General features: G+C 36.0%; 2 protein-coding genes, 1 non-coding gene and 1 pseudogene across 5 annotated transcripts; 2 read left to right on the forward strand and 2 right to left on the reverse strand.

Annotated features, from left to right (window-relative positions):
• Positions 1–261: 261 nt before the first annotated feature.
• Positions 262–5,519, reverse strand: LOC103439376 (bifunctional fucokinase/fucose pyrophosphorylase). Of its 2 annotated transcripts, none has more exons than XM_008377935.4 (7): positions 4,998–5,519; positions 4,417–4,708; positions 3,668–4,032; positions 3,166–3,292; positions 2,041–3,054; positions 1,117–1,850; positions 262–822 (listed from the first exon to the last, which is right to left on the reverse strand). In XM_008377935.4, exons 1-7 carry the CDS (start codon positions 5,322–5,324, stop codon positions 424–426), a joined length of 3,258 nt encoding a protein of 1,085 aa, XP_008376157.1. In that variant the 5' UTR covers positions 5,325–5,519; the 3' UTR covers positions 262–423. The 2 variants fall into 2 exon arrangements, with proteins under 2 accessions (XP_008376157.1, XP_028961588.1); XM_029105755.2 differs by having other exon boundaries at positions 4,417–4,711; positions 4,998–5,480.
• A 65-nt stretch (positions 5,520–5,584) lies between these two features.
• On the reverse strand, positions 5,585–5,658 carry TRNAV-AAC (transfer RNA valine (anticodon AAC)). The gene has a single exon. It is a non-coding gene; the product is annotated as a tRNA-Val (tRNA).
• A 1,283-nt stretch (positions 5,659–6,941) lies between these two features.
• On the forward strand, positions 6,942–10,325 carry LOC114825871 (probable serine/threonine-protein kinase WNK4; annotated as a pseudogene).
• Positions 10,326–13,196: 2,871 nt separating this feature from the next.
• On the forward strand, positions 13,197–14,998 carry LOC103439386 (protein yippee-like At4g27745). 2 transcript variants are annotated; one of them, XM_017333315.3, is made up of 3 exons: positions 13,197–13,283; positions 13,640–13,796; positions 14,532–14,998. In XM_017333315.3, exons 2-3 carry the CDS (start codon positions 13,689–13,691, stop codon positions 14,757–14,759), a joined length of 336 nt encoding a protein of 111 aa, XP_017188804.1. In that variant the 5' UTR covers positions 13,197–13,283; positions 13,640–13,688; the 3' UTR covers positions 14,760–14,998. The 2 variants fall into 2 exon arrangements, with proteins under 2 accessions (XP_017188804.1, XP_008376176.1); XM_008377954.4 differs by lacking the exon at positions 13,197–13,283 and having other exon boundaries at positions 13,457–13,781; positions 14,532–14,939.
• The last annotated feature ends 9,788 nt before the right edge of the window (positions 14,999–24,786 follow it).

Consider the following 24,786-nt stretch of genomic DNA (forward strand, 5'->3'; position numbering starts at 1 on the left):
GTTCCTTTAGCAACGCAATTTATGGGGAAAAAAAAGGAAAAAGAAAGGAATGCCGAATGCTTTGGATTCTTTGCCATGATTTCACGTCATACGTGTTTCATGTTCATGATTTGTTTTTGCCACTTGGCTTTCTTTTATTTTCTCCTTTTTTTTGCCCTTTTCTGTTTTGCCGCTTGATAATAAGCTTAAATTAAAAAAAAAAATACAAAGTATTTACAATGATTAAATGCATTGTAATATAACGATTTTTAAATGAATCAATTCATGAATTTATTCTATATTTATTTCCATACAAATACAAATTTGAATTATTTTCAAACTAATACAACACCCGAAACTTATATCCAGTAATTATGGCACGTAATTCTAAATTAATATTAATATACATTAAAGAATGTTACAAGAAGCTAAGAATCAATCTAATTAATTATCTAAGAAGACGTTCCAGTTGTATACTTTGACGTCAAAATTTGAATCTTGTTCCAGCAAGAGCCTTAGTTCCTTTGCCTGCTTGGCATCCTTGGCAAGCAACAAGGCAAAGCCTCCGCCTCCGGCACCCACGAGCTTGTAGCCGGAGCAGTACTGGTGTGCGAATCTGAAGAGTTGATCCACAAACTCGTTACTGCAGTAAGGGTCGAGTTCTTGATGCAGCCTCCAAGCCTCTAGCATTATCTCCCCAAGGTCGTCTATGTCACAGTTCATCAACGCTTCTCTCCCAATCTTGGCCAGTTCAGCGAGGCGCTTGATGCTCGATATAAGAAGGTTGTCCCTTCGGAGGTAGCGGGTTACCACCTTTTGCAAGACTTGGTGTGCAAGTCGAACCTGCACGAATATCACATTTACATTATTTCATATTATGCAAATACAGACGTGTTTTCTTTGAGAACATGAGATGCATGAGCTTGGACATGAAGAATAAAGCAACATCAGGGTCCAGTAACTAAAGTGCGTCTCTGTAGAACAAGACTCTGCAATCGTTAACTTGACCAGCAAGCTTCTACGCTTTTCATGATTGAACACACGATTATGTAGTGCCATGTTTTATTGTTATTTACTTATTGCAGGCAAGAAGAATTATGCATTATCTAAAGTTGAAATTGAAAGGATGCCACATACTTGACCGGTAAAAACCACAAGCAAGCGTTGCTGCAACTCTGAAATTAACGGTGGGGAAGCCAAGAGTGGGACGACTTGTAGTCGCAATGGGATACCAGGAAAACTTGAAGTACATTTAATACCCGGGTAGAGACCCCCAATCTGATCCTGCCAACCACCACCTGTCCCCATGAGCTGTTCTAATACAAGAACAAGTCTCGCAACATTTTCATTACTTTCATCTCCATCGGTAATCTGAAGAAGTCCTTTCACAACTGCAGCTGCTAAGATGCTAGAAGTCCCCAAGCCACTTCCACGAGGTACGCAAGCCCATGTCCTGATCTGCAGACCCCTGGATGCAAGAGCATTTTCGTGAATAATGCCAGTCACAAGCAGTGCGGATTTGACAAGCCGAAATGGATCGTTGTCATCAAATGGTGTGGCAATTGAGGTTAGGTCCTTAATGTGTAACTCATTTCCACCATCATCACTAATACAGACACCAGTTTTTTTCGTTGTCTCGATGATGGTGCCAATTGGAAGAGAACCTTCCAAACTTATTGCCATATTCAGAACACAACCAGAGCGCTCCAAGCTCCATGGAGGAGTGTCACTCCAACCCCCAACAAAATCCACACGAACTGGTAATTCAACCTTCACCTTTCTGGGGTGGAATGAATGATCCACACAGCCGTCGAAATCATTGTTCTTATGGGACAGAATAGAGATATCGCTGGGAGTCTCATAGAGATGTTCTACAGACCATAGATAAAAAATAAAAAATAAATAAAAAAAAAAGCATTTTGTAAATTTCTGGTCCTTTAAAGACCACAGAACGATCAGACAAGAAACATGAGATCCAAAATGAGTACTATCTTGATTTTAAAATGTGGATGAGATTACTAAGAATTATGCCATTATTGAGATACGAATAATTGACTCTACCTTTAAAACCATATTTTACAGCTGAAGCTGTTTCATCAGCAACTGCATTCCAAACTTTGTGCTCCAACTTACGTGCTGTTGTTTCATTGCTGCATGCTCGAAGAAGATCAACTTGAACCTGGAATGCTCGGCTTTTGGGAATGATCTTAGAGTTCTGCTCCAGGAGTCCGGGACAAAGACTTAGAAATTCCTCACATACTTTGACTCCTAAATCTTCCTTTTGCAGAACTTCTTCACACAACTGATATAAATTGCGGCCCAACATCCCATAATTAATGCATGCTTTAGCGATTCCAGCTGCAAGGTCTGCTTGATGATCAATTGAACCATGACACATCTTTGAAAAATCAATTGATCTATGCAACTCCTCTAAACTAACACGAGGTGAACTTCTCCACAGAGAAAGCAAATGCTCAGAATTTTCATCACTCAAGCCCATCAACCACGATGCCAAAGTTAGCATCTCAAAGTAAGAAAGAATGGGGAATATTTTTGAATTCCACAAACACTTTTCATGAGTACCCATTGAGCTCCATAGATCATTTTCTTGGATTCCTAAATCTTGCACAACCTTCCTCCAGGGTTTCCCACAAAAAGTGCCATCCTTAGAGAGTGAAACCTTGGGGTTATCATGAAGGCCACAATATACTATGACTCTTCCAGTGTGTCCGACTAGAGGAACCTCCCAAAGACAATGGCGATCCGGAAGTATGAATCTAAATGAATTTTCTGCAGCACTACTATTTACTTCTGGAACATTGATACCAACAACTATGGACAGAGAACCAACTTGCATTCCACTCGGAATGGTTGAATCATATATAAGAGAATCTTCCCCAATCGAGACAGCAGGTGCAATTTTACTAGAAAGAAGAACAGCGGATGCTGCAATGTCAGATAGAGTGCTTGCTGGGATAGAACACTGGTGTCTTCGACCGACCAGTCCCGAGGCAGCTCCACTCAGATGATCCAAAATCTCACTTGAAGTTCCAAAATGTAAGAACGACAAATCATCTGCAGTTAAAATCAAGAAGCAGAAATAATATAGGAAATAATAATCATATAAAAGAAAAAAAAAATTGAAAATGTTAAATATATGGATAATGGCATCAAGGTAACACATACAAGCGCAGTAGCTAAACATCTTCTGTTTTCCTAATCTGCTGACCAGTTCTTTGCCTGAAGGGCGCAGTCGCAACCAGTCATGCTTTGCAGGTACCCAAGCTGCTACAAGATCTTCATATAAGCTCATCTGTGAAAAATACAAGAACATTATTAAAAAGGGTAATGCTAGAGAGACAATCTATTTAAACCATATTTTGTAGACCATATGATGTGGTTGTTGATGATTGGATTATTACTTAACTATTGATTAACGTGCTTATTTCCTATTAGTGCCACATCACATAGTTTGTAAATTTGGTCTTAAAAATTGGTTTACCTAGCATTACTCTATTAAAAATTTAAAACCTTCCTAAAATCACTGAGAATTTCACACTTGGAGAAACCCGGTCCTATATATAGGATTTACTGCAAAGCCTACAATAAGAATCCAGTTGAATTTATATCATAAACTATACACTTGCAGGACGACATGCAATGAAAGCCCATCTAAATAGTAACTTACCTCCTTTCTGGTCTTCAGAAGCTCCGAAATCATTGGTTGGCAGGAACATGCAAGTATAACAAGCTCCTCCCACCCTTTACCTCTAACCGCTATTATTCCAGTGTCAAGAAGTGTTCTACCATCATCAAGAATTGCATTGTTCTTAACAAGTTCGTCTACGCTAGGTTTCTGTAAGAGATTATCAACAAAGCTGACAGGATAACTTTTTTCTACATTTCTTCTCTTAGATGCCACAACAACACCATGGTTAGACGCGATATCAAGGGTGATGGGAACAGTTATGATACAGGATGTGTCCTCTGGAAGCACCATGTTGGAGGCATCAAAACATGGAAGTACGTCTCCAGTCATAGTAAATATTCCACCTGCAAAGAATGAAACATCATTTATACATGATGCTTGGAGAGATGAACTCAGTGACATTAACCACAAGATACGGTGAATGTCATTCTAATATGACAGAACAAAATGAAAACCAAAATAAACAAATTAATTACAAATTCAACTTTCGAACTAGAATATATCTCAGAGAGCAATATTATCCATATTTCTTTCATGGAATCAAATGACCTTAGACACATTTCTCAACCCTGCCTGCTTAAGCACTCCTAAAAGAATTGGCCCCATATGATATAGTTAACTAGGGTTAAAAGACAGAATGTGAAAAGTTCATTGGACACCGACTACAAATTCTCATAACAAAGAGATGGCCAAGTCTCACTTATATTGCAATAGACGGAACAACTAACCTTCATTTTTAAAAGCTTGTCTTGCACAAGAAGCAATTGCAAGTATATGATCAAAAAGCAGCGGGACTGGCCCATCAGGGTCGTCAGCTGCCATATATGGAAGTGGCAGGAAAACTTTCCCCGTGGGATTTGCCCAGGGGACCCTTTTCGAATCACCACCAGCATGAAGCAATAATATATGCCTCTTGGCAATGAAGCTAACCATTTCCGAGAGATCATCATCCATTTCATTGCCAGTTGCATTTCGATTTGACTCCGAGAACCCAAAACCACCATTGCTTGTAGCTGCCACCTGCTTTTGAAATGAAACAGCTTACAGATACAAGCAAAAAAACTAGCCCACATCACAATTAGTGAAAATTTAGCCACTTGCTGATGACATTTAAGAGTAAAGTGGCCACCTTTCTTCTTCAATTTGCTGTAAATTTAACAGATTACATACCCTTTAGTGAAAATTAAGCTACCCAAATCATGTTTAGTGAAAATTTAAGCTAACCCACATCGCAATTTCACAAAGTTTCGTAAATTTAATCACAAATATCTACAATACAACCCAATTACCAAACTCAGAACAGTGTTACCTCTGAGTGTAGGCCCAACGCACGGTAATGCTTGGCGAGGGCGTGAATGGCGTGGAGAGTGGCGGCGCCGGAGCCGATGCGCTGGCCATGGGGGTCAGGCACAGCGAGTGTGATCGTGGAGGCGGCTATGCGGCCCGCCCGCTTGGCGCGAGTGAGCTGCCACTCGTAGAGCTCGGCCTGCTCGGGGCTAGCCGCCGTCAATACGACGGCGTCCCAAGTGGGAACCCGGGTCGGGTGCCTTACCGACAGCCTGAGGTGGTACCATGATTTCCGGAGCACAGCTGCCGCGTCAGCCTTCTGTTTGGATCGCGAGAATTTGGTTTCCATTTTCCGGGAATCTGAGAGAAAGCTTGAGAGGTGAGACTTTCAGATGTTGAATCTCTCAGTACGCTGATACTGATGGACCAATCATTTAACAGAAAAGCCGAACAGGTGTTATGATAATGTCGGGTCATCCGGCGGTGGGTCGTCGTCGATTTTGTCGGTAAAACAGCTGATAGAACGTCGTTTTTGTTTGTCAGTGTACGACACGTCGTATAACGAATATTGAAAAGGGCAAAAATGTTGGATGAGTTGTAAAAAGGAAATGGCTTCGCCCGGGTTCGAACCGGAGACCTTCAGTGTGTTAGACTGACGTGATAACCAACTACACCACGAAACCATTTTTTGTATTTTGGTCAATTTATTACCTATAAACTGGCATAAAAATATAAGTAACATTTAGATCTTCATTTAATTATATTTCCATGTCTTAATTTTCTAGTCATAACCTTAAATGTTTAATATTTAATTATAATAGGGGTGTGCCACACACCCATTGTTAATTTCTATCCATTGATCTAAAACAATTCATCCGATCCGACGGTCGAAAACAAAAAAAGTGTGGGAAAAGTAAAAAGGGATGTGTGGATATCACACTCCTTAGAATAATGTGCTCCTCTCTCTATACTCAAGTTTGAATTCTTTATTTGTAACTTAAACAAATTTATTAATGTGAAATATCAATTTGTCCCAAAAAAAAAAATTTGACCAATTAATTTTTATGTAAGTTTGAATAAAACATAGTATCAACATCGGTAAAAAAAAAATTTAGTCACAGAGTTAATTATTATTTTTTTTTACCAAACGATATTAATTACATTAAGAGATGGGAAGTAGGTCAAGCCTAATAAGTCCGTCATAATAATGTGGTTTAAATTCGCCTTTGGTTTCAGTTAATTTTAAATAAAAATAATAATCAATTTTTGATAAAAATTAGCCATATTCTTTTAACTGCAATAATTTCTCATAATCTTCTATATCGTGGGTTGTTTAGAAGATAAATTGTAGATGGTTTTCATTATGAGATGTACCCTCTAGATGATGTCATTTGTCACCGTTATCAAATTTTTTGTGTGGTACTATTTATATACTATTTTTACTTTTTACATATTTCTCTTAATTTTTAAGTATCGGATCGAATAAATTAAAAAATATTAATAGACAAAAGCCAGTATGAATAGCACAAACTATTTTTCTACACAAATCTATTTACTTAATTTTTCTTTAAAAAAGAAAAGATATAAAACAGCAAAAAATGAACCATCCACACACGCGTGTGTTCTGAGCTTGAATTTCGCGCGTCCCCAAAAATGAAAATCCCCCGTACCCGCTCTCCCCTCTCTCTCTCTCTCTCTCTCTCTCTCTCTCTCTCTCTCTCAAATTCCAACCCCATTTTCTTCTCGCTTTTTTCTCCCATTTTTCCTCTGTTCAGATTTTGCGGTCCCTCCATCTCTCAACCCCCCGCCCAACGGTCGAATTTTGCTCTGCTACCGCCTTCGTCTTCTCCTTCTGGTGAATCCTAATGTCCGATCTCCACCGCCGCTTCTGACCCCCTCTCGGCCACTTGGGTTCACTTCAGGGATGGCTTTCGCCAAGTGGGTCGCGACGATATTGGCGTAGAGAATGACAAAACCGCGTTGCATGGAACTTGGGGTTTTGAACTCAGCCGGTTCATTGGTTCCATCCGCCGCCGTCGAATGCCGATTCTGCTTCCAATCGGCATTCGATTTCTTCTGCATCGCTTCTGAAGCATTCTATGAGCTGTTGCTGGGTCGTCGTTTTTTTTTTTTTTTGACCCAATCAACGGCGATTGCTCTCTTTAGCTGAATGAGAGAAGAATACATTTTCCAAATTAGAAAATTTGACCCGCTAAATTATTTGCTAGAAGAAAAAAACATATAAAAAAGAAAAAGAAAAAGTCCTTGTCTTTCTGGTGTGGTAGCAGTTTGGTTCTTGGCAGGAAATGAATTCAGGGGTCGGATTGGTATCGCCAGCAAGTAATGGGATGTTTCCAGTGGCGAAGCTCCTCGATGAATAGGTCGATTTTGTAGAGAAGGACCCAAGCAATCGATATGTTCGGGTAATATCACAACTTGCACTTGCATTTTGGATTGGACGTGTTATGGAATGTGGAATAAGGATTGTGTTCAAGCTGCAATTTTAGTTCTTGTTTGTTTTCCATATTTTTATATGGTTTCGATATGTTGAATTTCGTGTAGTAATGGGTCACATTTTGATGGAAAGGTTCAATTTTGTTGAATAGATTGTACATTTTGTAACTTTGTTGCTTTTGTTTTAGTGACTGATTAATTTTGTTGTTTCAAATGAATTGGTATCAGATTGTATATGTGAGTGCAAGATTGTTCATCAGATTAAGCAGCTAGCTTTCGAGCCGATTTAGATAGGAAACAAATGAATTGTTATTTTTTGTTACAACTGAGAAGATTGTGTTTCCCCTTCCATTCAGTCTTTTATTTCTCCTTTAATTCATTTTTTTTTCTTATTTTCTGGTAACAGTACAATGAAATATTGGGCAAAGGTGCCTTCAAGACTGTGTATGGTTCTGAGACCTTTCTCTTTGTAGTTTTTTTTTTTCTTCACTTTTGTTTTCCGGATTTCGTTATTTTTAGGAACAACAGTTTTGTTAAATTTAAGAATTATCATTAATTTTTTAAATTTTGGGCATCTCATTCATTATTTGCAGCTACAAGGCATTCGATGAAGTTGATGGAATAGAAGTGGCTTGGAGCCGGGTGAAGGTTGATGCTGTCTTGCGATCACCAGAAGATTTGGAAAAATTGTATTCTGAAGTTCATCTTCTGAAATCACTGAAACATGAAAATATTATTAAGTTCCATAATTCATGGGTGGATGATCAGAAAAATACGATTAACATGATTACGGAGCTCTTCACATCTGGAGCTCTTCACATCTGAAGTTCTATTGATTCCTTCTCATTCTGTCTTTGTATCGTTTATCTGCATTATATGAAATCAAACTAATTGCGCACGTTTTGGTTATTAGATATCGTAAGAAGCATAAAAATGTGGATACAAAGGCCATAAGGAACTGGGCAAGGCAGATTCTCCGAGGTTTAGCCTTTCTCCACAGTCATAGCCCCCCTATCATTCATAGAGACTTAAAATGTGACAATATTTTCATTAATGGAAATCATGGAGAAGTTAAAATCGGAGACCTTGGATTGGCAACTGTTATGCAGCAGCCTACTGCTCGCAGTGTGATTGGTAAGAAATCTAGGACATCAGATGTTATCTCTTGATTAAACCGTCTAAACAAGTACTGAAACTTTTTCTTTTCTCTACGTAAGGGACTCCCGAGTTTATGGCTCCAGAGCTCTATGAGGAGGAATATAATGAGCTCGTTGACATATACTCCTTCGGAATGTGCATGTTAGAGATGATTACTTTTGAGTATCCATATAGTGAATGCAAAAGTCCTGCTCAAATATTTACGAAGGTTACCTCTGTAAGTGAGGAATCATCGGAATATCATCATTCCTTCTGCTGGCTGTTTAAAGTAGAATCACTCAGTTCCACAGGAATCTTATTTCTGGTATGTTCTTTTGCAGGGCATTAAACCTGCAGCCCTTGGGAAGGTGAATGACCCCCAAATCAAAGAGTTCGTTGAAAAATGTCTGGTTCCAGCATCCGAGAGATGCATTCCTTCAAGTTGACAATCCAAAGGAACCAATCCGTGATCCCTTACAGTTGCCTAACCAGAGTCTGAAAGCAACAAATTTACCAAAGTCTGGGCCTCTATCCATGGACATAGATACTGACTACAAGCAGCTATCTATAAGCACATGTACAGGAAGCAACAATGGGAGTCCACAGGTTCTGGAATTTCAAAGGACACATAAGAACAACGAGTTCAGGTTGAGCGGGATAAAAAATGATGACGATTCAGTATCATTGACTTTGCGTATAGCTGATGCATGTGGTAAGTATGCAAACTGGGAAATTGGATATACAATTATGTCTATTATTGTTATTCCTGTCAGGAATGTAATAGCATGACTTTTCTGTATCTTACAGGTAAGGTGAGGAATATACATTTTCTCTTTTACATTGCTAGTGATACTGCAGCGTCTGTGGCGAGGGAGATGGTTGAACAACTGGAATTAGCTGATCATGATGTGGCTTTCATTGCTGAGTTTATCGATTACTTGATAAGGAAACTTCTACCTGGTTGGAAGCCCTCATCTGATTATTCCTCAAGTGGTCCAGCGAGTCTTTGTGGCGGATCCTTAGTCCGTAAAAATGGAAAACCATCATTGTCAAGCCTGTGGGGTTCGGTGCTATTTGGTGCTCCTGATGGTTTGATGGTAGAGCAAGATGGTAGCTCCTGTGATAACCCTGATACCATCAATTTTAATGGTGGAATTACCTCTTACCAAAGCTTTGCTGATGAATCTGTTAATTGCAATACTTCTGAGCTAGAGCCAAGGTATTCATATTTCGATGACCGCAAGTTACAGAGCAATTATGCTAGCAATGAAGGAGGAGGCTTCCCAGTGAATGGGATCATAAAGAAGTTGCAGTTTCCGTTGCATGGGCACGATTTATCAAAAGATATGAGCTTGACAAGCAGCTGTTATTCTCCATCTTTGGTAGATTCAAAAGATATGAATCTGGATGCCGATTCAAAGTTGGAACTCGAAATGATTGAGTCACAGTACCAGCGGTGGTTCCAGGAACTTTCAAGGATGAGGGAGAAAGCATTGGAAATGACCAGAAAGAGATGGATAGAAAAGAAGAAAGTGGCTGTTGGCTAATTTAGAGCCCTACTGAACCCAATTTTTTTTCTGACTCTTTTCCCTTGTATATTGTTGACTGGTAACTCTATTTAAGCGTCGACATGATGTTTAACCCTTGGATCGGATGCGGCTCACTTTTTTCAGCAGCCGCGATCATTCTCGGGACTAAATTTTATGCTGATATATCCTGTTACTTTTGTTTGCTAATGCATCCTCAGCTTCTTTTTGCAGATCGATGATCACAACTGATAACATAATGCTTCGGGTTTGTCAGCTATTCTAACAAGTATAGCTGAAAAATACCAAACCGCATTCGATCAATAGCATATTTCACAAGGTTGACATAGCTTGAGATCACGCATGTTGAATTCAAGAGAAGCACCAAGAAACGTAAACAAGCCTCTAACCACAAATCTCCCCCGCTCTCTGCAATTATTTTCGATTTCGAGATGTCATTACATTGTGCGTGCTTATAAACAACCACCAACAAATCACACTGGTTATTCAATGTGGATTTCAGAGGTTTTTAAATAACCTTTTTAAGTGACAGATTTCAAAGGATTGTATAATCCTTACAACTTTTTAAGGATTTTTATGGATTTTGATTGAAGATTTGAAAAGATTTGAAAGGATTCTTATGGACTTTGATTAGATATTTGAATGGATTTTGAGACTGTTCTCATTTAAAAATTATTCTTTAAATAAAAAATAAGTTTTTTTTTTTTGTTAGTACATCAATATTTTTACATTAAGAATTTTTATGGATTTTGATTGAAGATTTGAAAAGATTTGAAAGGATTCTTATGGACTTTGATTAAATATTTGAATGGATTTTGAGACTGTTCTCATTTAAAAATTATTCTTTAAATAAAAAATAAGTTTTCTTTTTGTTAGTACATCAATATTTTTACATTAAGAGGAGGGGAAGTTTGGTTAAGCCACACAATGGGTAGCCTAATTTGGTATCGAATTCGCTATTCACGAGATTCAAACCTAAAACCTCTTACTTCCAAGTGAAGAGGAATGTCATCAGACTATAGTACTGAGTGGCAAAATAAGATTAAACTTGAAAAAGTAATGAAGAACTGTGCCCAGTTCTCCCGAGTAACCCCAATCCTCCATGATCCTCCACCAACAGAAAAGTTCAAATACAAATTAAGCTCCCCATAGTCTACCTTCCACCATAATCATTCATGAAAGCAAGATTCAAAACGATTCTAGGGGTAGATAAAATGGTTGGGTTGAGGGCTTCTCGTGTATATTCAAGTCAAAATAATGAACTGACATATTTGGAATTAAGACCATGATATATCATATAATAATACCAAGTAAAAAGAAGAGAAGAGGGCAATTGAGTAGTTAAGAAATTGTATAATGGTCAAATTGAATCGAATTCTATAAACCAAAAGAATAATTTGTTTAAAAAAGAATAGAAAGCCGGCCAGGTGAGAGATCTCATTCAGGTCACCTTGGTGGGGTGGGGTGGGGTGGGTAGCTGAGATGCCAGAAGAAGGAAGGATGGAAGGATGGGTTTCTCAGAGAAAATGGAGAGTGAGAAAGAAAGGGACTTGGATTGTCTGCCCTCCTATTTCGGTGCCCTCCCCGTGCCCTCCTGTTTTGTGTGGTCACGGTTAAGTCACGTCAATATTTTATATTATTTTTTTATAAAAATATTAAAACAAAAAAAAATAGTAATATAAAATGTTGACGTGGCTTAACCGTGATCACAAAAACAGGAGGGCACGGAAAGGGCACCACAATTAGAGGGCAGACAATCCAAGTCCTAAAGAAAGCTCAAGCTGCAGAGTAGAGAGAGAAAGAAATCCTACGGGTAGATATAGAATTTTGTTATGCATTCCACCTATTCTCAAATCCTACAAAATCTCTCGATTAATGAAATCCTTTAAAATCTATGAATATTTGAATACCTAGAAATGTGCATGGACTTTATAAAAAAAATAATGTTAGAAATCTTACCGTTGGCCATGTGTCCATTTTTGAGTTATTGGATTTCAATTTTTTTGAAATCCAATGGTCCAAATTAATTAACTTAATAAAAAATTATAAAAATTGTTTTAAAATACAGAAAAAATAAAACGAATTATATATATATATATAAATACCTAACCATCCTTCACAAAAATTGTATTTTCGGATAATGACACGTGACATGACAAAATTAGTTAAAAATCCTATCCGAAATTAAAAATTAAATTATTTTTTTATTATTTTATAAAATAAAAAAATTAATAATATTTAAATACGTATTGACTAGGTTATTCAGTTTAGAAGTGGAGATGCACTTGGGCAGTTACTATTCACTGCAGTCAATTAGAATTCATTTGGGTGAATTGAATTGACTCTTGACTAGGGGTTTTGTAGAGGTGGAGTTGCTCTTATACAATATCACTTTTCTTATACAATACTAGTATATGTCCACACACAAAGTGGGTATGAAATTTTTTATTTTTTTATTTTTAAAATTGAAAGAGAGAAGAAGAGAGTGAGAGAGAACTGTAGGTAAAGACTTGAACAACAAATAGCAAAATTTTGTTTTAGGAAATTACATTGATGCCCTTAACTTTTTGTTTTGATAGAAGATTAAATAGTCTTTTCCCTCTCTTTTGGTTGATAAAGAGAGTTTTATTAATATATAGTTTAGATACTAAATAATTAAATAATAAACTGCCTATTTGGTATCTAAATTATATTTGAATACAAATTAAGTTCGTAAAAAAATTGTCAATCCCTTCGTACTATAAGAACCAAAGCTCTAATGTCTAATTTTTCATCAATTGAAGACACTTTAACAACTAATACCATTATTTTGTTGCCCATAAACCTAAAATTGCATATACAGGGTTAACACCTCATATATACAATGTTACCTTGGGCATAAAGGAACAAAGGCCTGCAGTACAAGTAAAAGAATTACACATATTTCAGCCTTGCCACCCTTTTTTAATTTGTGGCCCCATCAGGTTTCTTTAGCTACCAAAATGTGGCGTGTCTCATGAGAATCGTGACTGCATCACTAAAAAATTAAAAACCCCGAAACCCTACCTCACCTTTGAGCAAGGTGCAAATCAAACCTCTCTCTCATATATATATATATATATGTTGTCCGTAGGAGAAAATTGAAATAGTCTTGCTTTTTGCTGTTTTTCTTTTGGTGGATGGGCATTCAGGTAAGAAACAACAATGCTTGACCGGTATGATTATTTCTTCCAGATTCTTCATTTTAATGAAGGATGGATTGGGACTCAACAGATATTAAAAGCCTACTTAATTAACAACCCTGTCTTAATCATCGCATTTGTTTATCCAATATATATCTTGCTTGGATTCCCTCCTCATTTGATAATTCTATATTATATAATTCATCTCAATAATTGATGCCTGCTTCAATGGTTTTGTAATTGTTCAATTGGGTGATTGTTTGGAGAAGATGATCAGCTTTGGCTTGGTGGTTAATATCAAGCTTAATTAGCAGTTAATTGCTATGTGACTTTAATTTCTTCCTGTTTTTGTAATTTTCTTGCAGCAATTAAATTAAAGTGATATATATTGCTGTTAAGCAAATCCTCCAATCAATGGCTGATTTAGCTGGGCCAAGGTTGTATGGCTGCTACAAGTGCCAGAATCACGTTTGCTGTCATGATGATATTGTCTCTAAAGCTTTTCAGGTGATCCAAGCACATGTGATTTCTCCTCCATATCTCTATTTACTATTATGCAGTTTACAGCAATTGTTCTGGTAATAAGGTCATTGCATCAGATTTAAGTGTGTCATTGCATTGAAAATCTGGTCTGGAGTGTTATATTTGATTATACAGAACATGAAGTTTCAGTTATGGAAATGTTTTTATTTGCCATAAATAGTATATACTATGTTATGTTGTCCGACTATTAATTGATTAGACGGATTCAATAGTTTGATAATTGATATGTCATGTCTTCAGGCTACCAATGAGCAGATGCATTATTAGTTAAATGCCTTTTGTTGATTCGTGAATTCTCGTTTAAATATATAGTTCAAAGAGAGAAACTTACCTACAACACTGATGTCATTGTGACGGTATCTCAAATTAATCACGTATGTACTAGAGTGTGGTAAAGTTAAAACGCATGACAGTACCAAAATGATGTATACACCACAATGATTTCCATATTGTAGGCAAGTCCTAATAGCCGGATAAGGCAACACAAATGATGAGAGTGGGTGGAGAAATGACTCACGATTAGGTTAGGTCTAGAGTTCAATTTTTCATGTTGTAAAAAAAAAAAAAAAAAAAAAGAGAGAGATAAAAACAGTAGTGGGACAAGACAAACATCATCTCATATAATTTATACACTATATATGGAGTACTTTGCAAATATTTGAAGATCTTTGTGCCATAACGTATACATATATATGATATGCTTTGCTTTGTTAGGCAAGCCGTGGCAGGGCCTTTCTGTTCTCCCATGCAACGAACGTGGTCGTAGGGCCTAAAGAGGATCGGCATCTGATCACAGGTCTCCACACAGTTGCTGATGTACACTGCTGTGATTGTGGGGAGGTATTAGGCTGGAAATATGTCAAGGCTTATGAGGAATTGCAGAAGTACAAAGAAGGAAAATTCGTTCTTGAAAAATTTAAGATTGTTAAGGTCAATTGGTAGCATATGTACTCATCAATTTGGGTTGTGAATGTACAAAGAAACTCTTAATTTCCAATTAGGATATGGTGGTATCCTTTTGTGAATAATGATAATGTTGACCTTTTATTCATGAACGAAAATTTTATTTGTTAGACGATTTGATGTATAAGTCAATTTGTAATCACGTTGACTTTTTATTCAGATTTGGTGGCGCCAACCCTAGCTTCGGTCGGGGCTGGTTAGCCATTCTCCTTTTCCTCTCTATCTCCTCTTCCTTCTTTCGGTTATGTTTTCCCATGCTCTCCATATCGATTTATCATTTTCTTCTTATTCCACTGGCGTCCCTCTTCTTTGTTACTCCGATCTGCAATCATGCTTTACTGAGATAAACCGTAGAACTTCGGTGCTTGCATAGACTTGGTGTTCTGAACACCACCACCTTCTCTCTGATTGCCTTTGCTAGCAATGTTGCTTGTGGGTTTCCACAAGCTTTTTTTCTTCTAGTAGCTGGATTTCTTTATTTGGTTGTTGGATTTCTTCAATTGTGGTTGCGTACCAAGTGGTGCTCGGGGTTGGATGCTACAGTCGGCGAGTCGATGTGAGATTGGAGGCGTAGAATTAGGCGGATCGAGATGTATTGTTGTAGCGGCGGCTGCAGTCGACTTATCGGCTTTCTTTAGTTTTTTCTGTTTTGGGCCCAAGCTATTGGTTAGGCTTTGCTTTGGTTTGATTGGCTGGTCCATTTTGCTTGTTTATGTAATTTTGTCTTTGGAATCTTTGGTTGTACAGTTTGTAAGTTTGCTTGTTTCTAGTGGTAATATTATTATCTTTTTACCTAAAGAAAAAAAAGCTAGGTGCATCGGTTCTTGATGGGGACGAGAAGATGGTGACCATAGCCTTTTTCTTATTGACTTTCCCCCTCCCTTTTTATTTTGGTCCAACTTTCCCCCTCCCCTTACGCATATGAAATTAAAGCATGCTCCAAGAACAAAGGACTTGTCTGTATCGGTTGTAAGAGATGTGAATTCATCTATCCGACATATTTCTTAAGTGTTAAAGTTTATTTATGATATGAAATAGCTCCAAGTATGGGTCTAGCTTATTAATACATTCCAGAAAATCCTACTTGAATACATTTGATTCTTTTACCTTTATCGACAAAAACCCGTGCTCAAAATCTATTTATTTTGAGCATGTAACATGGATTTCTTAGTCGAGTCCGATGGTTTAATAGGGCAAAGGGATAATCATAAGACTTTAAGCGTATCTGGGGCCCTTAAAGAAATTAAAAATGGTACTAAATTAACCGATAAAGAGGCAGAACTAACAACTGCCGTAATGAATTTAAACTAGAGATGGAAATAGTCACTCACTGAATACATATTTATTAAAGAAGACTGAGCAAGTTCTAAAGTTGAAAGATGAAGGCAGCAAGGCGAAAGGAACAAGGATTGTTTGTCTATTGAGAGTTTTCTAATCAAGTAATCAATTCTTTCTTTGTTAGGAATACCTTTATTAATGAGCTTGTTTGATACAATTTTATTTTTTGTTTCTAGTTTTCTTCTTTTGTATTTTAGATATGAGAAATGTGTATGGGGTGAAATGAGGGATGAAGAATGTGGTGGGAGAGGAAAAAAGAAATAAAGAGATTAATGAAATAAATTTTGGAAGTGAAAACAATTTCAAATAATTTTGGTTTGTAGTAGGGGAAGTAGTAAGGGTGCTGAGTCAAACCGACTATCGAGATGATCAAGCTCGGGTCAGATAATATTAATAGTGCTCAAGCTCATAACCACAAGCTCAAGCTCAGATCAAATAATTGTTTCAAGTTCTAGTTGGGCTCGACTCTAACTTTCAAGTTCAAGCTTGGCTTGGCTTGGCTTGTAAACTAAATATGAACTTTTATATGGCTTTGCTCAACTCAGTTCTCTGGACAAGCTTGAACAGTTCGACTTAATTCTTATTAACACCTAAAATAATAAACTCATTTTCAGAATTTAGCCCAATGATTTTTTTTTCTTTCAGTTTTGAAAATTTCCATAAATTTGAACACTCAATCTTACTGATACAAAGAGGAAAAAAAATACAATCGGATGCTTAGCTACTAGTAGTATCCGAGCCAGATCTTAATCAAGTAGATCTTGCAACTTTCTCGTATTCCCTATTTTGGCATTAGAATGTTTTGACCCTTGAATGGATTTCTTGATTCAACATTGAGCCGACCCTGCTTTCCTCTCATGCGACAAAAACTTGTTTCCCAACTTCGAACTCCCATTTTATCGTTGATGACGGCTCTATTCAATGCTAGCAACCGCATTTAATTCTTTCCGCCATTTTTTTTCAATTTTCTTACATTCTAGCTCCTCTCCCGCGACAAAAACTTGTTTCCCAAGTTCAAACTCCCATTTTATCGTTGATGATTGCTCTATTCAATGCTAGCAACCGCATTTAATTCTTTCCGCCATTTTTTTTCAATTTTCTTACATTCTAGCTAAAGGATAGACTTTACCTTTACTTAGGGAAGGACAACAATACTACTACACACTTCCGTGCTTGTAGGTTGACTTCCCTTATGCATCTAGTCACTTCACTAATGTGAATAGGTTAGGTTATAGAGAGGGGTGGGATGGTTATATCTCTTATTCGCATTCTTCTTCAAACCTTTTGGCAAAATAGTTGGAATTCTCACTGATATAGCATGTGTGCCACTAGTGCTTTGTCTTTGAAAAGGCAGAATGTTGTTATATAATTCGCTGTTTCAAAATATGTTGTATGTCCTAACCAGATGTCGTGGGGCAATAATGGGTACTTTATCTAAACTAGACAGGATAATTTCACTAACTTTCCTGCTCTAATAGCAATGTTTCTATTCAACAAGAGTGGTTATTGGAAATAACTTATTGTGTCCATCGTTTGGGCTCATAATAAATTAAAAGTTGCTTCTGTTACTCAACCCAGAGCCCTTAGTATTGTCCTAGGATATGTCGTAGGATAATGACTAGGAGGATTTAAAAGGCATTATGGCATTAAGATTGCCAAGGTTTAGCTAAGACTTAGCTCAAGTCCTCACTACCACCCCCATCCGAAGGAAAATGTCCTTTGGCGCCAAAACTTATTTGTTTCTAAATGGATTTGTTTCAACAACATATCTTTGTTCGTGTGAGGAAGGAGGAGAGTTGTAGCCATATCAAACTCCCTTAACCTCTTAAGTGCTTGGACATAGGATTTATGGCCTTTAGTTGCACGTTGACATCTTTTAGTGGGTCGCCCCCACTCTACCTCTGTCTGTAGTAAGCGCTCTCAGCTTCTGTTCATGGCGGGGGGTGGATGGCCTTCATCATTTCTAGGGAGGCTAGGTCGGTCATGTAAGCTTTATGCGGTTATATAATTAAAACACAAACAAGGAGTTGGCTAACCTGATCGTGAAGCAATAGCCATTGAATATCAAGTGGAATGATGTAGGATGTGGCAACACCAAAGTCTTCTACAAAACACCTAGCCAGATACAACTACTTTATGGGAAGCGTTTGTTGTGTATCTAGGGTTTGCAAGGACCTTAGTATTTATAAGGGCTAAGGTATTAATGTTCCCTCCATAAAGGAATCCCAAATCCCACTTTTTTAGCCTATCAGTTAGGTATTATAATCACATAAAATCAATGACTTCATCAATCTTACTTGTATTACAAGACACCTAATATAAGATTGATATCTTTAGGAAATCAAATCACAACATCTACATTAATCTCCAATATTACATTCCTATTATATGATGTAGACCATTTAAGGTTGATTTACATCGAAATACATCGAAATAAATCCAACATTCTCCCACTGGTCTACACATATAATATTTATGTGTATACTTGAAATTGGAAATCAATGTCACTTTAATGGCCATGTAGTTGTGATAACATCATATCCTTGATACATTTTTTTGTCAAATAAGTTTTTAACATGGAACTAACAAGGTTGTAAGGTTGATACAACCCAAAACCTTCATAATCACACATGCTAAAATCCTCATTCACATGAAACACCGTCAAATTATGATCACAGAGATGAACTTTAATTACCTGAATGTGTCTTAACTTTTATCATCTCAGGTCCTCTTTAATGCAAACTTTTACTGCAGTTGCAAACAAAACTTCATAAAACATAATTAATTCAACACCTACAAGCAAGATGAATTAACATGTTTTTGACACTGGTTCATCTACGATATCAGTTACTTTCACAAGAAAATTTTCAACACTTATGAGCAAGATGAAAAAACCCTCACAACTAATACAACATATAAATCATGTCATGCCATTTTAAGTCAAACCAAAAGCATTAATCCACACTTATGAGCAAGAAGATTAACCATTCCTTTATGATTTAAACTGCAATTTGCTTAACTGGATATCAAATATATTGTCATATGATAATTGACCAACACATAAACATGTGACTCAATGAATCCAACCAGAGATTAAACTGAATACATGGATTCAAAAAATTATACATACCTTATAGGTCATCTGCAAATGTAAGGCATTACTAACATGAAACTTTGCAACATCGTCACTTAATTTGCAAATCCATACTTAAATCAAATCTTTTGAAATATGCTTGTGGGAACACCCTTACTTAGTCAATGAATGCATATCACTACAAAATTGTCTTTCTTTAACCTTTCCTTAACACCTTAAATAGCATAATCTCAATGAAAGGTAAAAAACTATGCAAAGGAATGAACAATAATGACTAAAATCTTATGTCCAAAACCCAGTCAGTGTTAGCATGATGGCTAGTGTAACTGTATCAGAATACCTTAGTTTTCTACCTTTAATGAAAACAGTATTTGAAAACATTCTTCATATCATCTTGTAAATGCTTGTGACTTTAAAGCATTAACTTTACTTTTTACTTGATAACTGCATTCAAACAGCCACACAGATATATAATCCAAAACTGACGGACCAGCCAAAAACTAATAGTCTTAGTGACTTAACTACATAATGAATGCAAAGGGAACTAACTAAATTATAAAACATGAATCTCCCACTAATTCAATGCATCAAAATCGAAAATTAAACCCATGGTTTTTCACATACACATGGAACGCTGCATTAGGAAGAACTTTATTAAGTGGATTAGCAAACATTGACTTAGTATCAATGTAATATATTAAGTCCCCATGAGCATCAAAATTCTTTCCAAAGATTCACAAACAATCAATTAAGGCATCCAAATGATTGCAAGTAAAAATATACACATGCACCAAGTACTCATTCAACAACTTAAACATATTATTGTCATTCGAGTCATGCATAATTCTAATTTCATCAACCAAAAAACATATTCATGGAAGATAGAATAACACTTTAATAGATTTATACAAGTCCACTTAATGCTCAAAACTTTAGAACAACTCCCACTAAACTTTTAGAGTTTATACACTTGTTGCAAATAAGTTAATGAGTGTGAAGCCCAATTTTCTTTCCCTAATTCTCCCACTTGGGCAAACACTAATTCATATATTCTTTCAAGGATGTACAAAATTGCTTCATATCTTAGACATAATTAAATAGACATCACAACCAACATAAAGTTATCAAACAAAATTTCAGCAATGAGTTACACTTTAGAATTTATCATAATTAATTTATAAGTTTAATTGCTACCAAAATTTTACAGATCAAAATATACATAGTAATCTTCATAAAATAAAAATATAGAGCCGTTTTAGGTCAAAATAATTGTCTAAAGTGACGTCTCAAAAGACAAAAACAATCTGCCAGTAAAATTGTCTGTACGAGCATGGGTTACTAGTAAATTCACCATAATTACAATACATGGCAAATATTTACGAAAATTTTCAGACACGTAAACATATATATGTTGAACATATCAAAAATTCAGGTCATTTGGTGACCATTAGACGTGTCATTCACCCAATTTAAATCAAGACACGCAATCTACCAGAAACAATTATGTGCATCTATCATGAATTTATACATCCATAACAAATTCAATTTCATATCACTTAAATTTCGATGTCCAAAAGAAAACTCTAGTAGTCAAATTTCATCCTCTAAACCGACATCATAGTTCAAATTGAAAAGATTTACAAGCATAAGACTTAAACAATGCATACCTCAGCAATCCTTGATTAATCTTCATGGGTCCAATACTTTGCATCAACAAGTCTTATGAAGAGACACAAAATACGTCATGATGCAACCAATTTCCATGCCTTAAAACCACAACCTATTATGGGGCTTATAGTGGGATTTTGTAATTGATGATATGGAACTTTGTTCCCAATAAACTTCATGAAACTAGATTAATTTACACCTACAGGCAAGCAAATTAATTAGTTTCTAGTAATGGATTATATGTCACAAGAGTTACCTTCATAAAAAACTTCAACACCTATGGGCAAGATGAAGCTTTCACAAACTCATGTGAAATAAAACTCATACTATGACATCTTAATTAAAACAAAGGAAACGATCCACACCTACGGGCCAGAAGATTATCCCTTTTATTCTAATTAAAATGCAATGTTGATCGAAGTAACTTAAAACCATAGGCCCAGCATCAACTAAGCCGCTACGACTTGCTTAGTTGACAAGACATTGATCATCTCCGGTTTGAAACAATACAAAAAGTCATATGGATTAATTAGCTGTAAGTGAAAAAATTATGATAACCTGATTCAAGCTTCGAGTCTTGCCAACAAATGGCCTTAATTTAATAATCTCCTTCATGACTTCCTTCGATATTCAATTAATCTCAAGAAACCTAACAACATACTTGAAAGAGATTAATCACATATAGAACAAGTTGTATGAGAACTGAAATATCAATCTTCCACCACAAGGATGTCAATAAGTGTAAGAGAACATGATGGAGCTAATAGATTCAAAATAGAAACACTTTAAACAATACAGTCACTTTAATTCAAAAGCCAAATTGTGATATCACCTAAATGCTCTCTTAAGTCAAATGGGTTCCTTATTTTGTACCTTTCTTTCCGTAGTACAAGACTCATTAACCTTGAGTAATTTCTTTTCTTCTCCTCTTGTGGCACATACAACATTGACTGATCAAAGTATTGTTTAGAATTCCTTAGGCATAGGAAAAACTAACAAATCATATAAAAGTTTGGAAACTCATGCTTATCAAGTAAGTCACATGCTTTGAATGAATTACATACCTCAAGCATTCATATGCTCACCACATTGTGTTAAACATATATATAATCACATGATTAACCAAAAAACTATAATTCATCACATTCCAAGATCAAGGCAATGTTTAAAATTGCATCATCTCATACATGCTTGAACCAACATGCCATTTGCTTAATAATGTTGCCAAAATTTATATGAAATTACTTTCATGTATAAGAGATACATTAAATTCATTGACAAGTGTGTATTAAGTTGATATGTGGAGAACTTAGCATATGCATCCCTGAAACGCAACTTTAATATATGTTATCGTAATAATATATAGAGGCACAATCTATATACCAACAATAGTATTGAGACAATCTAAAAGTGAACCAATTCCGTCGCCTTCATTTAGAAAGATGTCAATAATCATTTGAAATCTCATGCCCATCTCTTAATTGTAATAATTAGGTAATAGGATTTGAACTTAATTTAATTTACCTTTCAAACACGAAGCTATAGGCAACATATACACTCTTGCACTAGAGTCAGAATATCCAAACTATTTTGACAAAACAATCTCAAACAAGTACGATAATCTATGCATATATAAATGCTTCTCGGTATGCCTTCTTTATGCATACAATTTGGATAATGGTGTTATGATGAAATTTACACATGCAATACAAGCGCTATATGCATAATTGGCTTTGGAAAATTACATGTACTTGCTTGATCAAAAATATTAGCAACCTCCAGACTTCGATGGTGTGACCAAAACATATTATATGCAATAAAATGCATGCATAAACCATATTATATGCAATTATTATAGGTTTGAAAACTGTTGTGATTGGAGGCTTATTCCATATTTGGATCATCACAATTTAAATTTTTATGCTTCAATATGTTCAATCATATACCATGGTTATAATATTCATGGACGATGAAGAAATTTGCTTGCTTAGATCATCAATCAATGGTTCTTGAATCCAACACAACCATTCTTATATAACTGAACATGAAGACCAAAAGAAAATATCATACCAGGATCTCATATGCCGATGAACTTCCCCATTGGGCTTGCTGATGTACAGGGATCTCAAAATTTTCTCCAAACAAGGTTAGAACAAATGTAAGTATGTACACAACTTGAAATTATAATTGAATATATTAGCCATACTTTTGCAGAAGCAACCAACTAGTCCAGTCTTTGATTTTATCCATACTTTTTATATTTAACTGGGTAAATATACACAATAACATGGGCTTGTGACCCAAATGTACGACATTAAAAATGGTGTTGAAGATAAGTGCATTAAGTCGATCTCATTCTCTCCTCCAGAAGGTGTCTTCCTATGTATACGTAAACAGCGAAGCTAACCATACAGGCCTTTTCACTGGGACGGCAGTGCCGCCACACCGACAACCTCTTAACTGTGAGGCCTCCATCTTTGATTTTTATATTTAACTCACACTTTCAATTTATAGGATCAAAAGAAAGTAATAGCAAAAAACACTTTACATAATAGCACGATATACATATATTTATATGCTTCTCCAAATTCCTATATAATTATAGGACTGATCCACGACTTGTTGCTATTCTTGATGAAGTTTGCCTAGATTCATGCCATAATGGTTATACAACCTATTAATAATCCTCGAATTCCACTAATTAATCCAACACGGTGGTGTTGCCGTGTACAAGCAATTATACGCAGGTATGCAGTTTTCATGGAGGTTCGTGGTGGTGTTGCCAAGGGCAATCACAATTTGAATGTAAAATCAAAACTGCAGTTCATGAAAATATTATATAATCAACCTTCAACTTAACAAGTCTTAATCATATAACCGATGGCTCTAATACCACATGTAAACTTTATGCGGTTATATAATTAAAGCACAAACAAGGAGTTGGCTAACTTGATTGTGAAGCAATAGCCATTGAATACTAAGCGGAATGATGTAGGATGCGGCAACACCAAAGTCTTCGACAAAGCACCTATTCAGATACAACTACTTTATGGGAAGCGTTTGTTGTGTATCTAGGGTTTACAGGGACCTTAGTATTTATAAGGGCTAAGGTATTAAGGTTTCGTCCATAAAGGAATCCCAAATCCCACTTTTTTAGCCTATCAGTTAGGTATCATAATCACATAGAATCAAGGACTCTATCAATCTTACTTATATTACAAGACACCTAATATAAGATTGATATTTTTAGGAAATCAAATCACAACATCTACATTAATCTCCAATATTGCATTCTTATTATATGTTGTAGACCATTTAAGGTTGATTTACATCGGAATAAATCCAACAGGTCATGACCCCATTGAATGACCTTTTAATTAGGTTATAGCCAGCCCTTTCGAGTAGGGTGGGTTGCTATCTAGAAGCTTTCCCTGCAAACAATTCTCTTTGGAAGAATTGAGATGAGGCATAGTCCGTTTCAAAAAAAGTGCATGTATATTCGCAAGGCTTGGCTTACTATAGAGTTTTATAAACTACTTTAAAATCTTGATTGAATAGTGAATAACCTTGGACTTCTATGGATTCATATAAGATCTTGATTGAATGCATATGAATTCGTAAACTCTTTTAAAATTATTTAAATTCCTAATTGAATACACCCTCCTAAGTTATTTCATCTTATTTTTCAATTATTATTTATTTTTTGTCAACCAGTGTGGCACTATATTATTGACTTTGTGGCCCATATGCATGACAAGTCAGCTAACTAATGAAATTCTTAACAGAATTGGATGGTAGGGACAACATTAATGAGTAAGTCAATAGATAAAAGATCAATTTGATGAGTTTAAAACTTAAATGACCAAATTGATGATTTTGCTATATATAAGACTTTATTTGTGATAA

This window comes from Malus domestica, chromosome 07 (genome assembly GCF_042453785.1).
Source record: "Malus domestica chromosome 07, GDT2T_hap1".
Taxonomy (NCBI): domain Eukaryota; kingdom Viridiplantae; phylum Streptophyta; class Magnoliopsida; order Rosales; family Rosaceae; genus Malus; species Malus domestica.

Bases quoted from the DNA above. Each gene is read 5' to 3' on its own strand.
- LOC103439376 (XM_029105755.2), bottom strand. From the start codon at position 5,324: ATGGAAACCAAATTCTCGCGATCCAAACAGAAGGCTGACGCGGCAGCT. The intron at 3,055-3,165 runs GTATGTGTTACC...TTTTAACTGCAG, and splicing joins GATGTTTAGCTACTGCGCTT to ATGATTTGTCGTTCTTACAT. The intron at 823-1,116 runs GTATGTGGCATC...ATATTCGTGCAG, and splicing joins TTGTGGTTTTTACCGGTCAA to GTTCGACTTGCACACCAAGT.
- LOC103439386 (XM_017333315.3), top strand. From the start codon at position 13,689: ATGGCTGATTTAGCTGGGCCAAGGTTGTATGGCTGCTACAAGTGCCAG. The intron at 13,797-14,531 runs GTGATTTCTCCT...TTGCTTTGTTAG, and splicing joins TTCAGGTGATCCAAGCACAT to GCAAGCCGTGGCAGGGCCTT.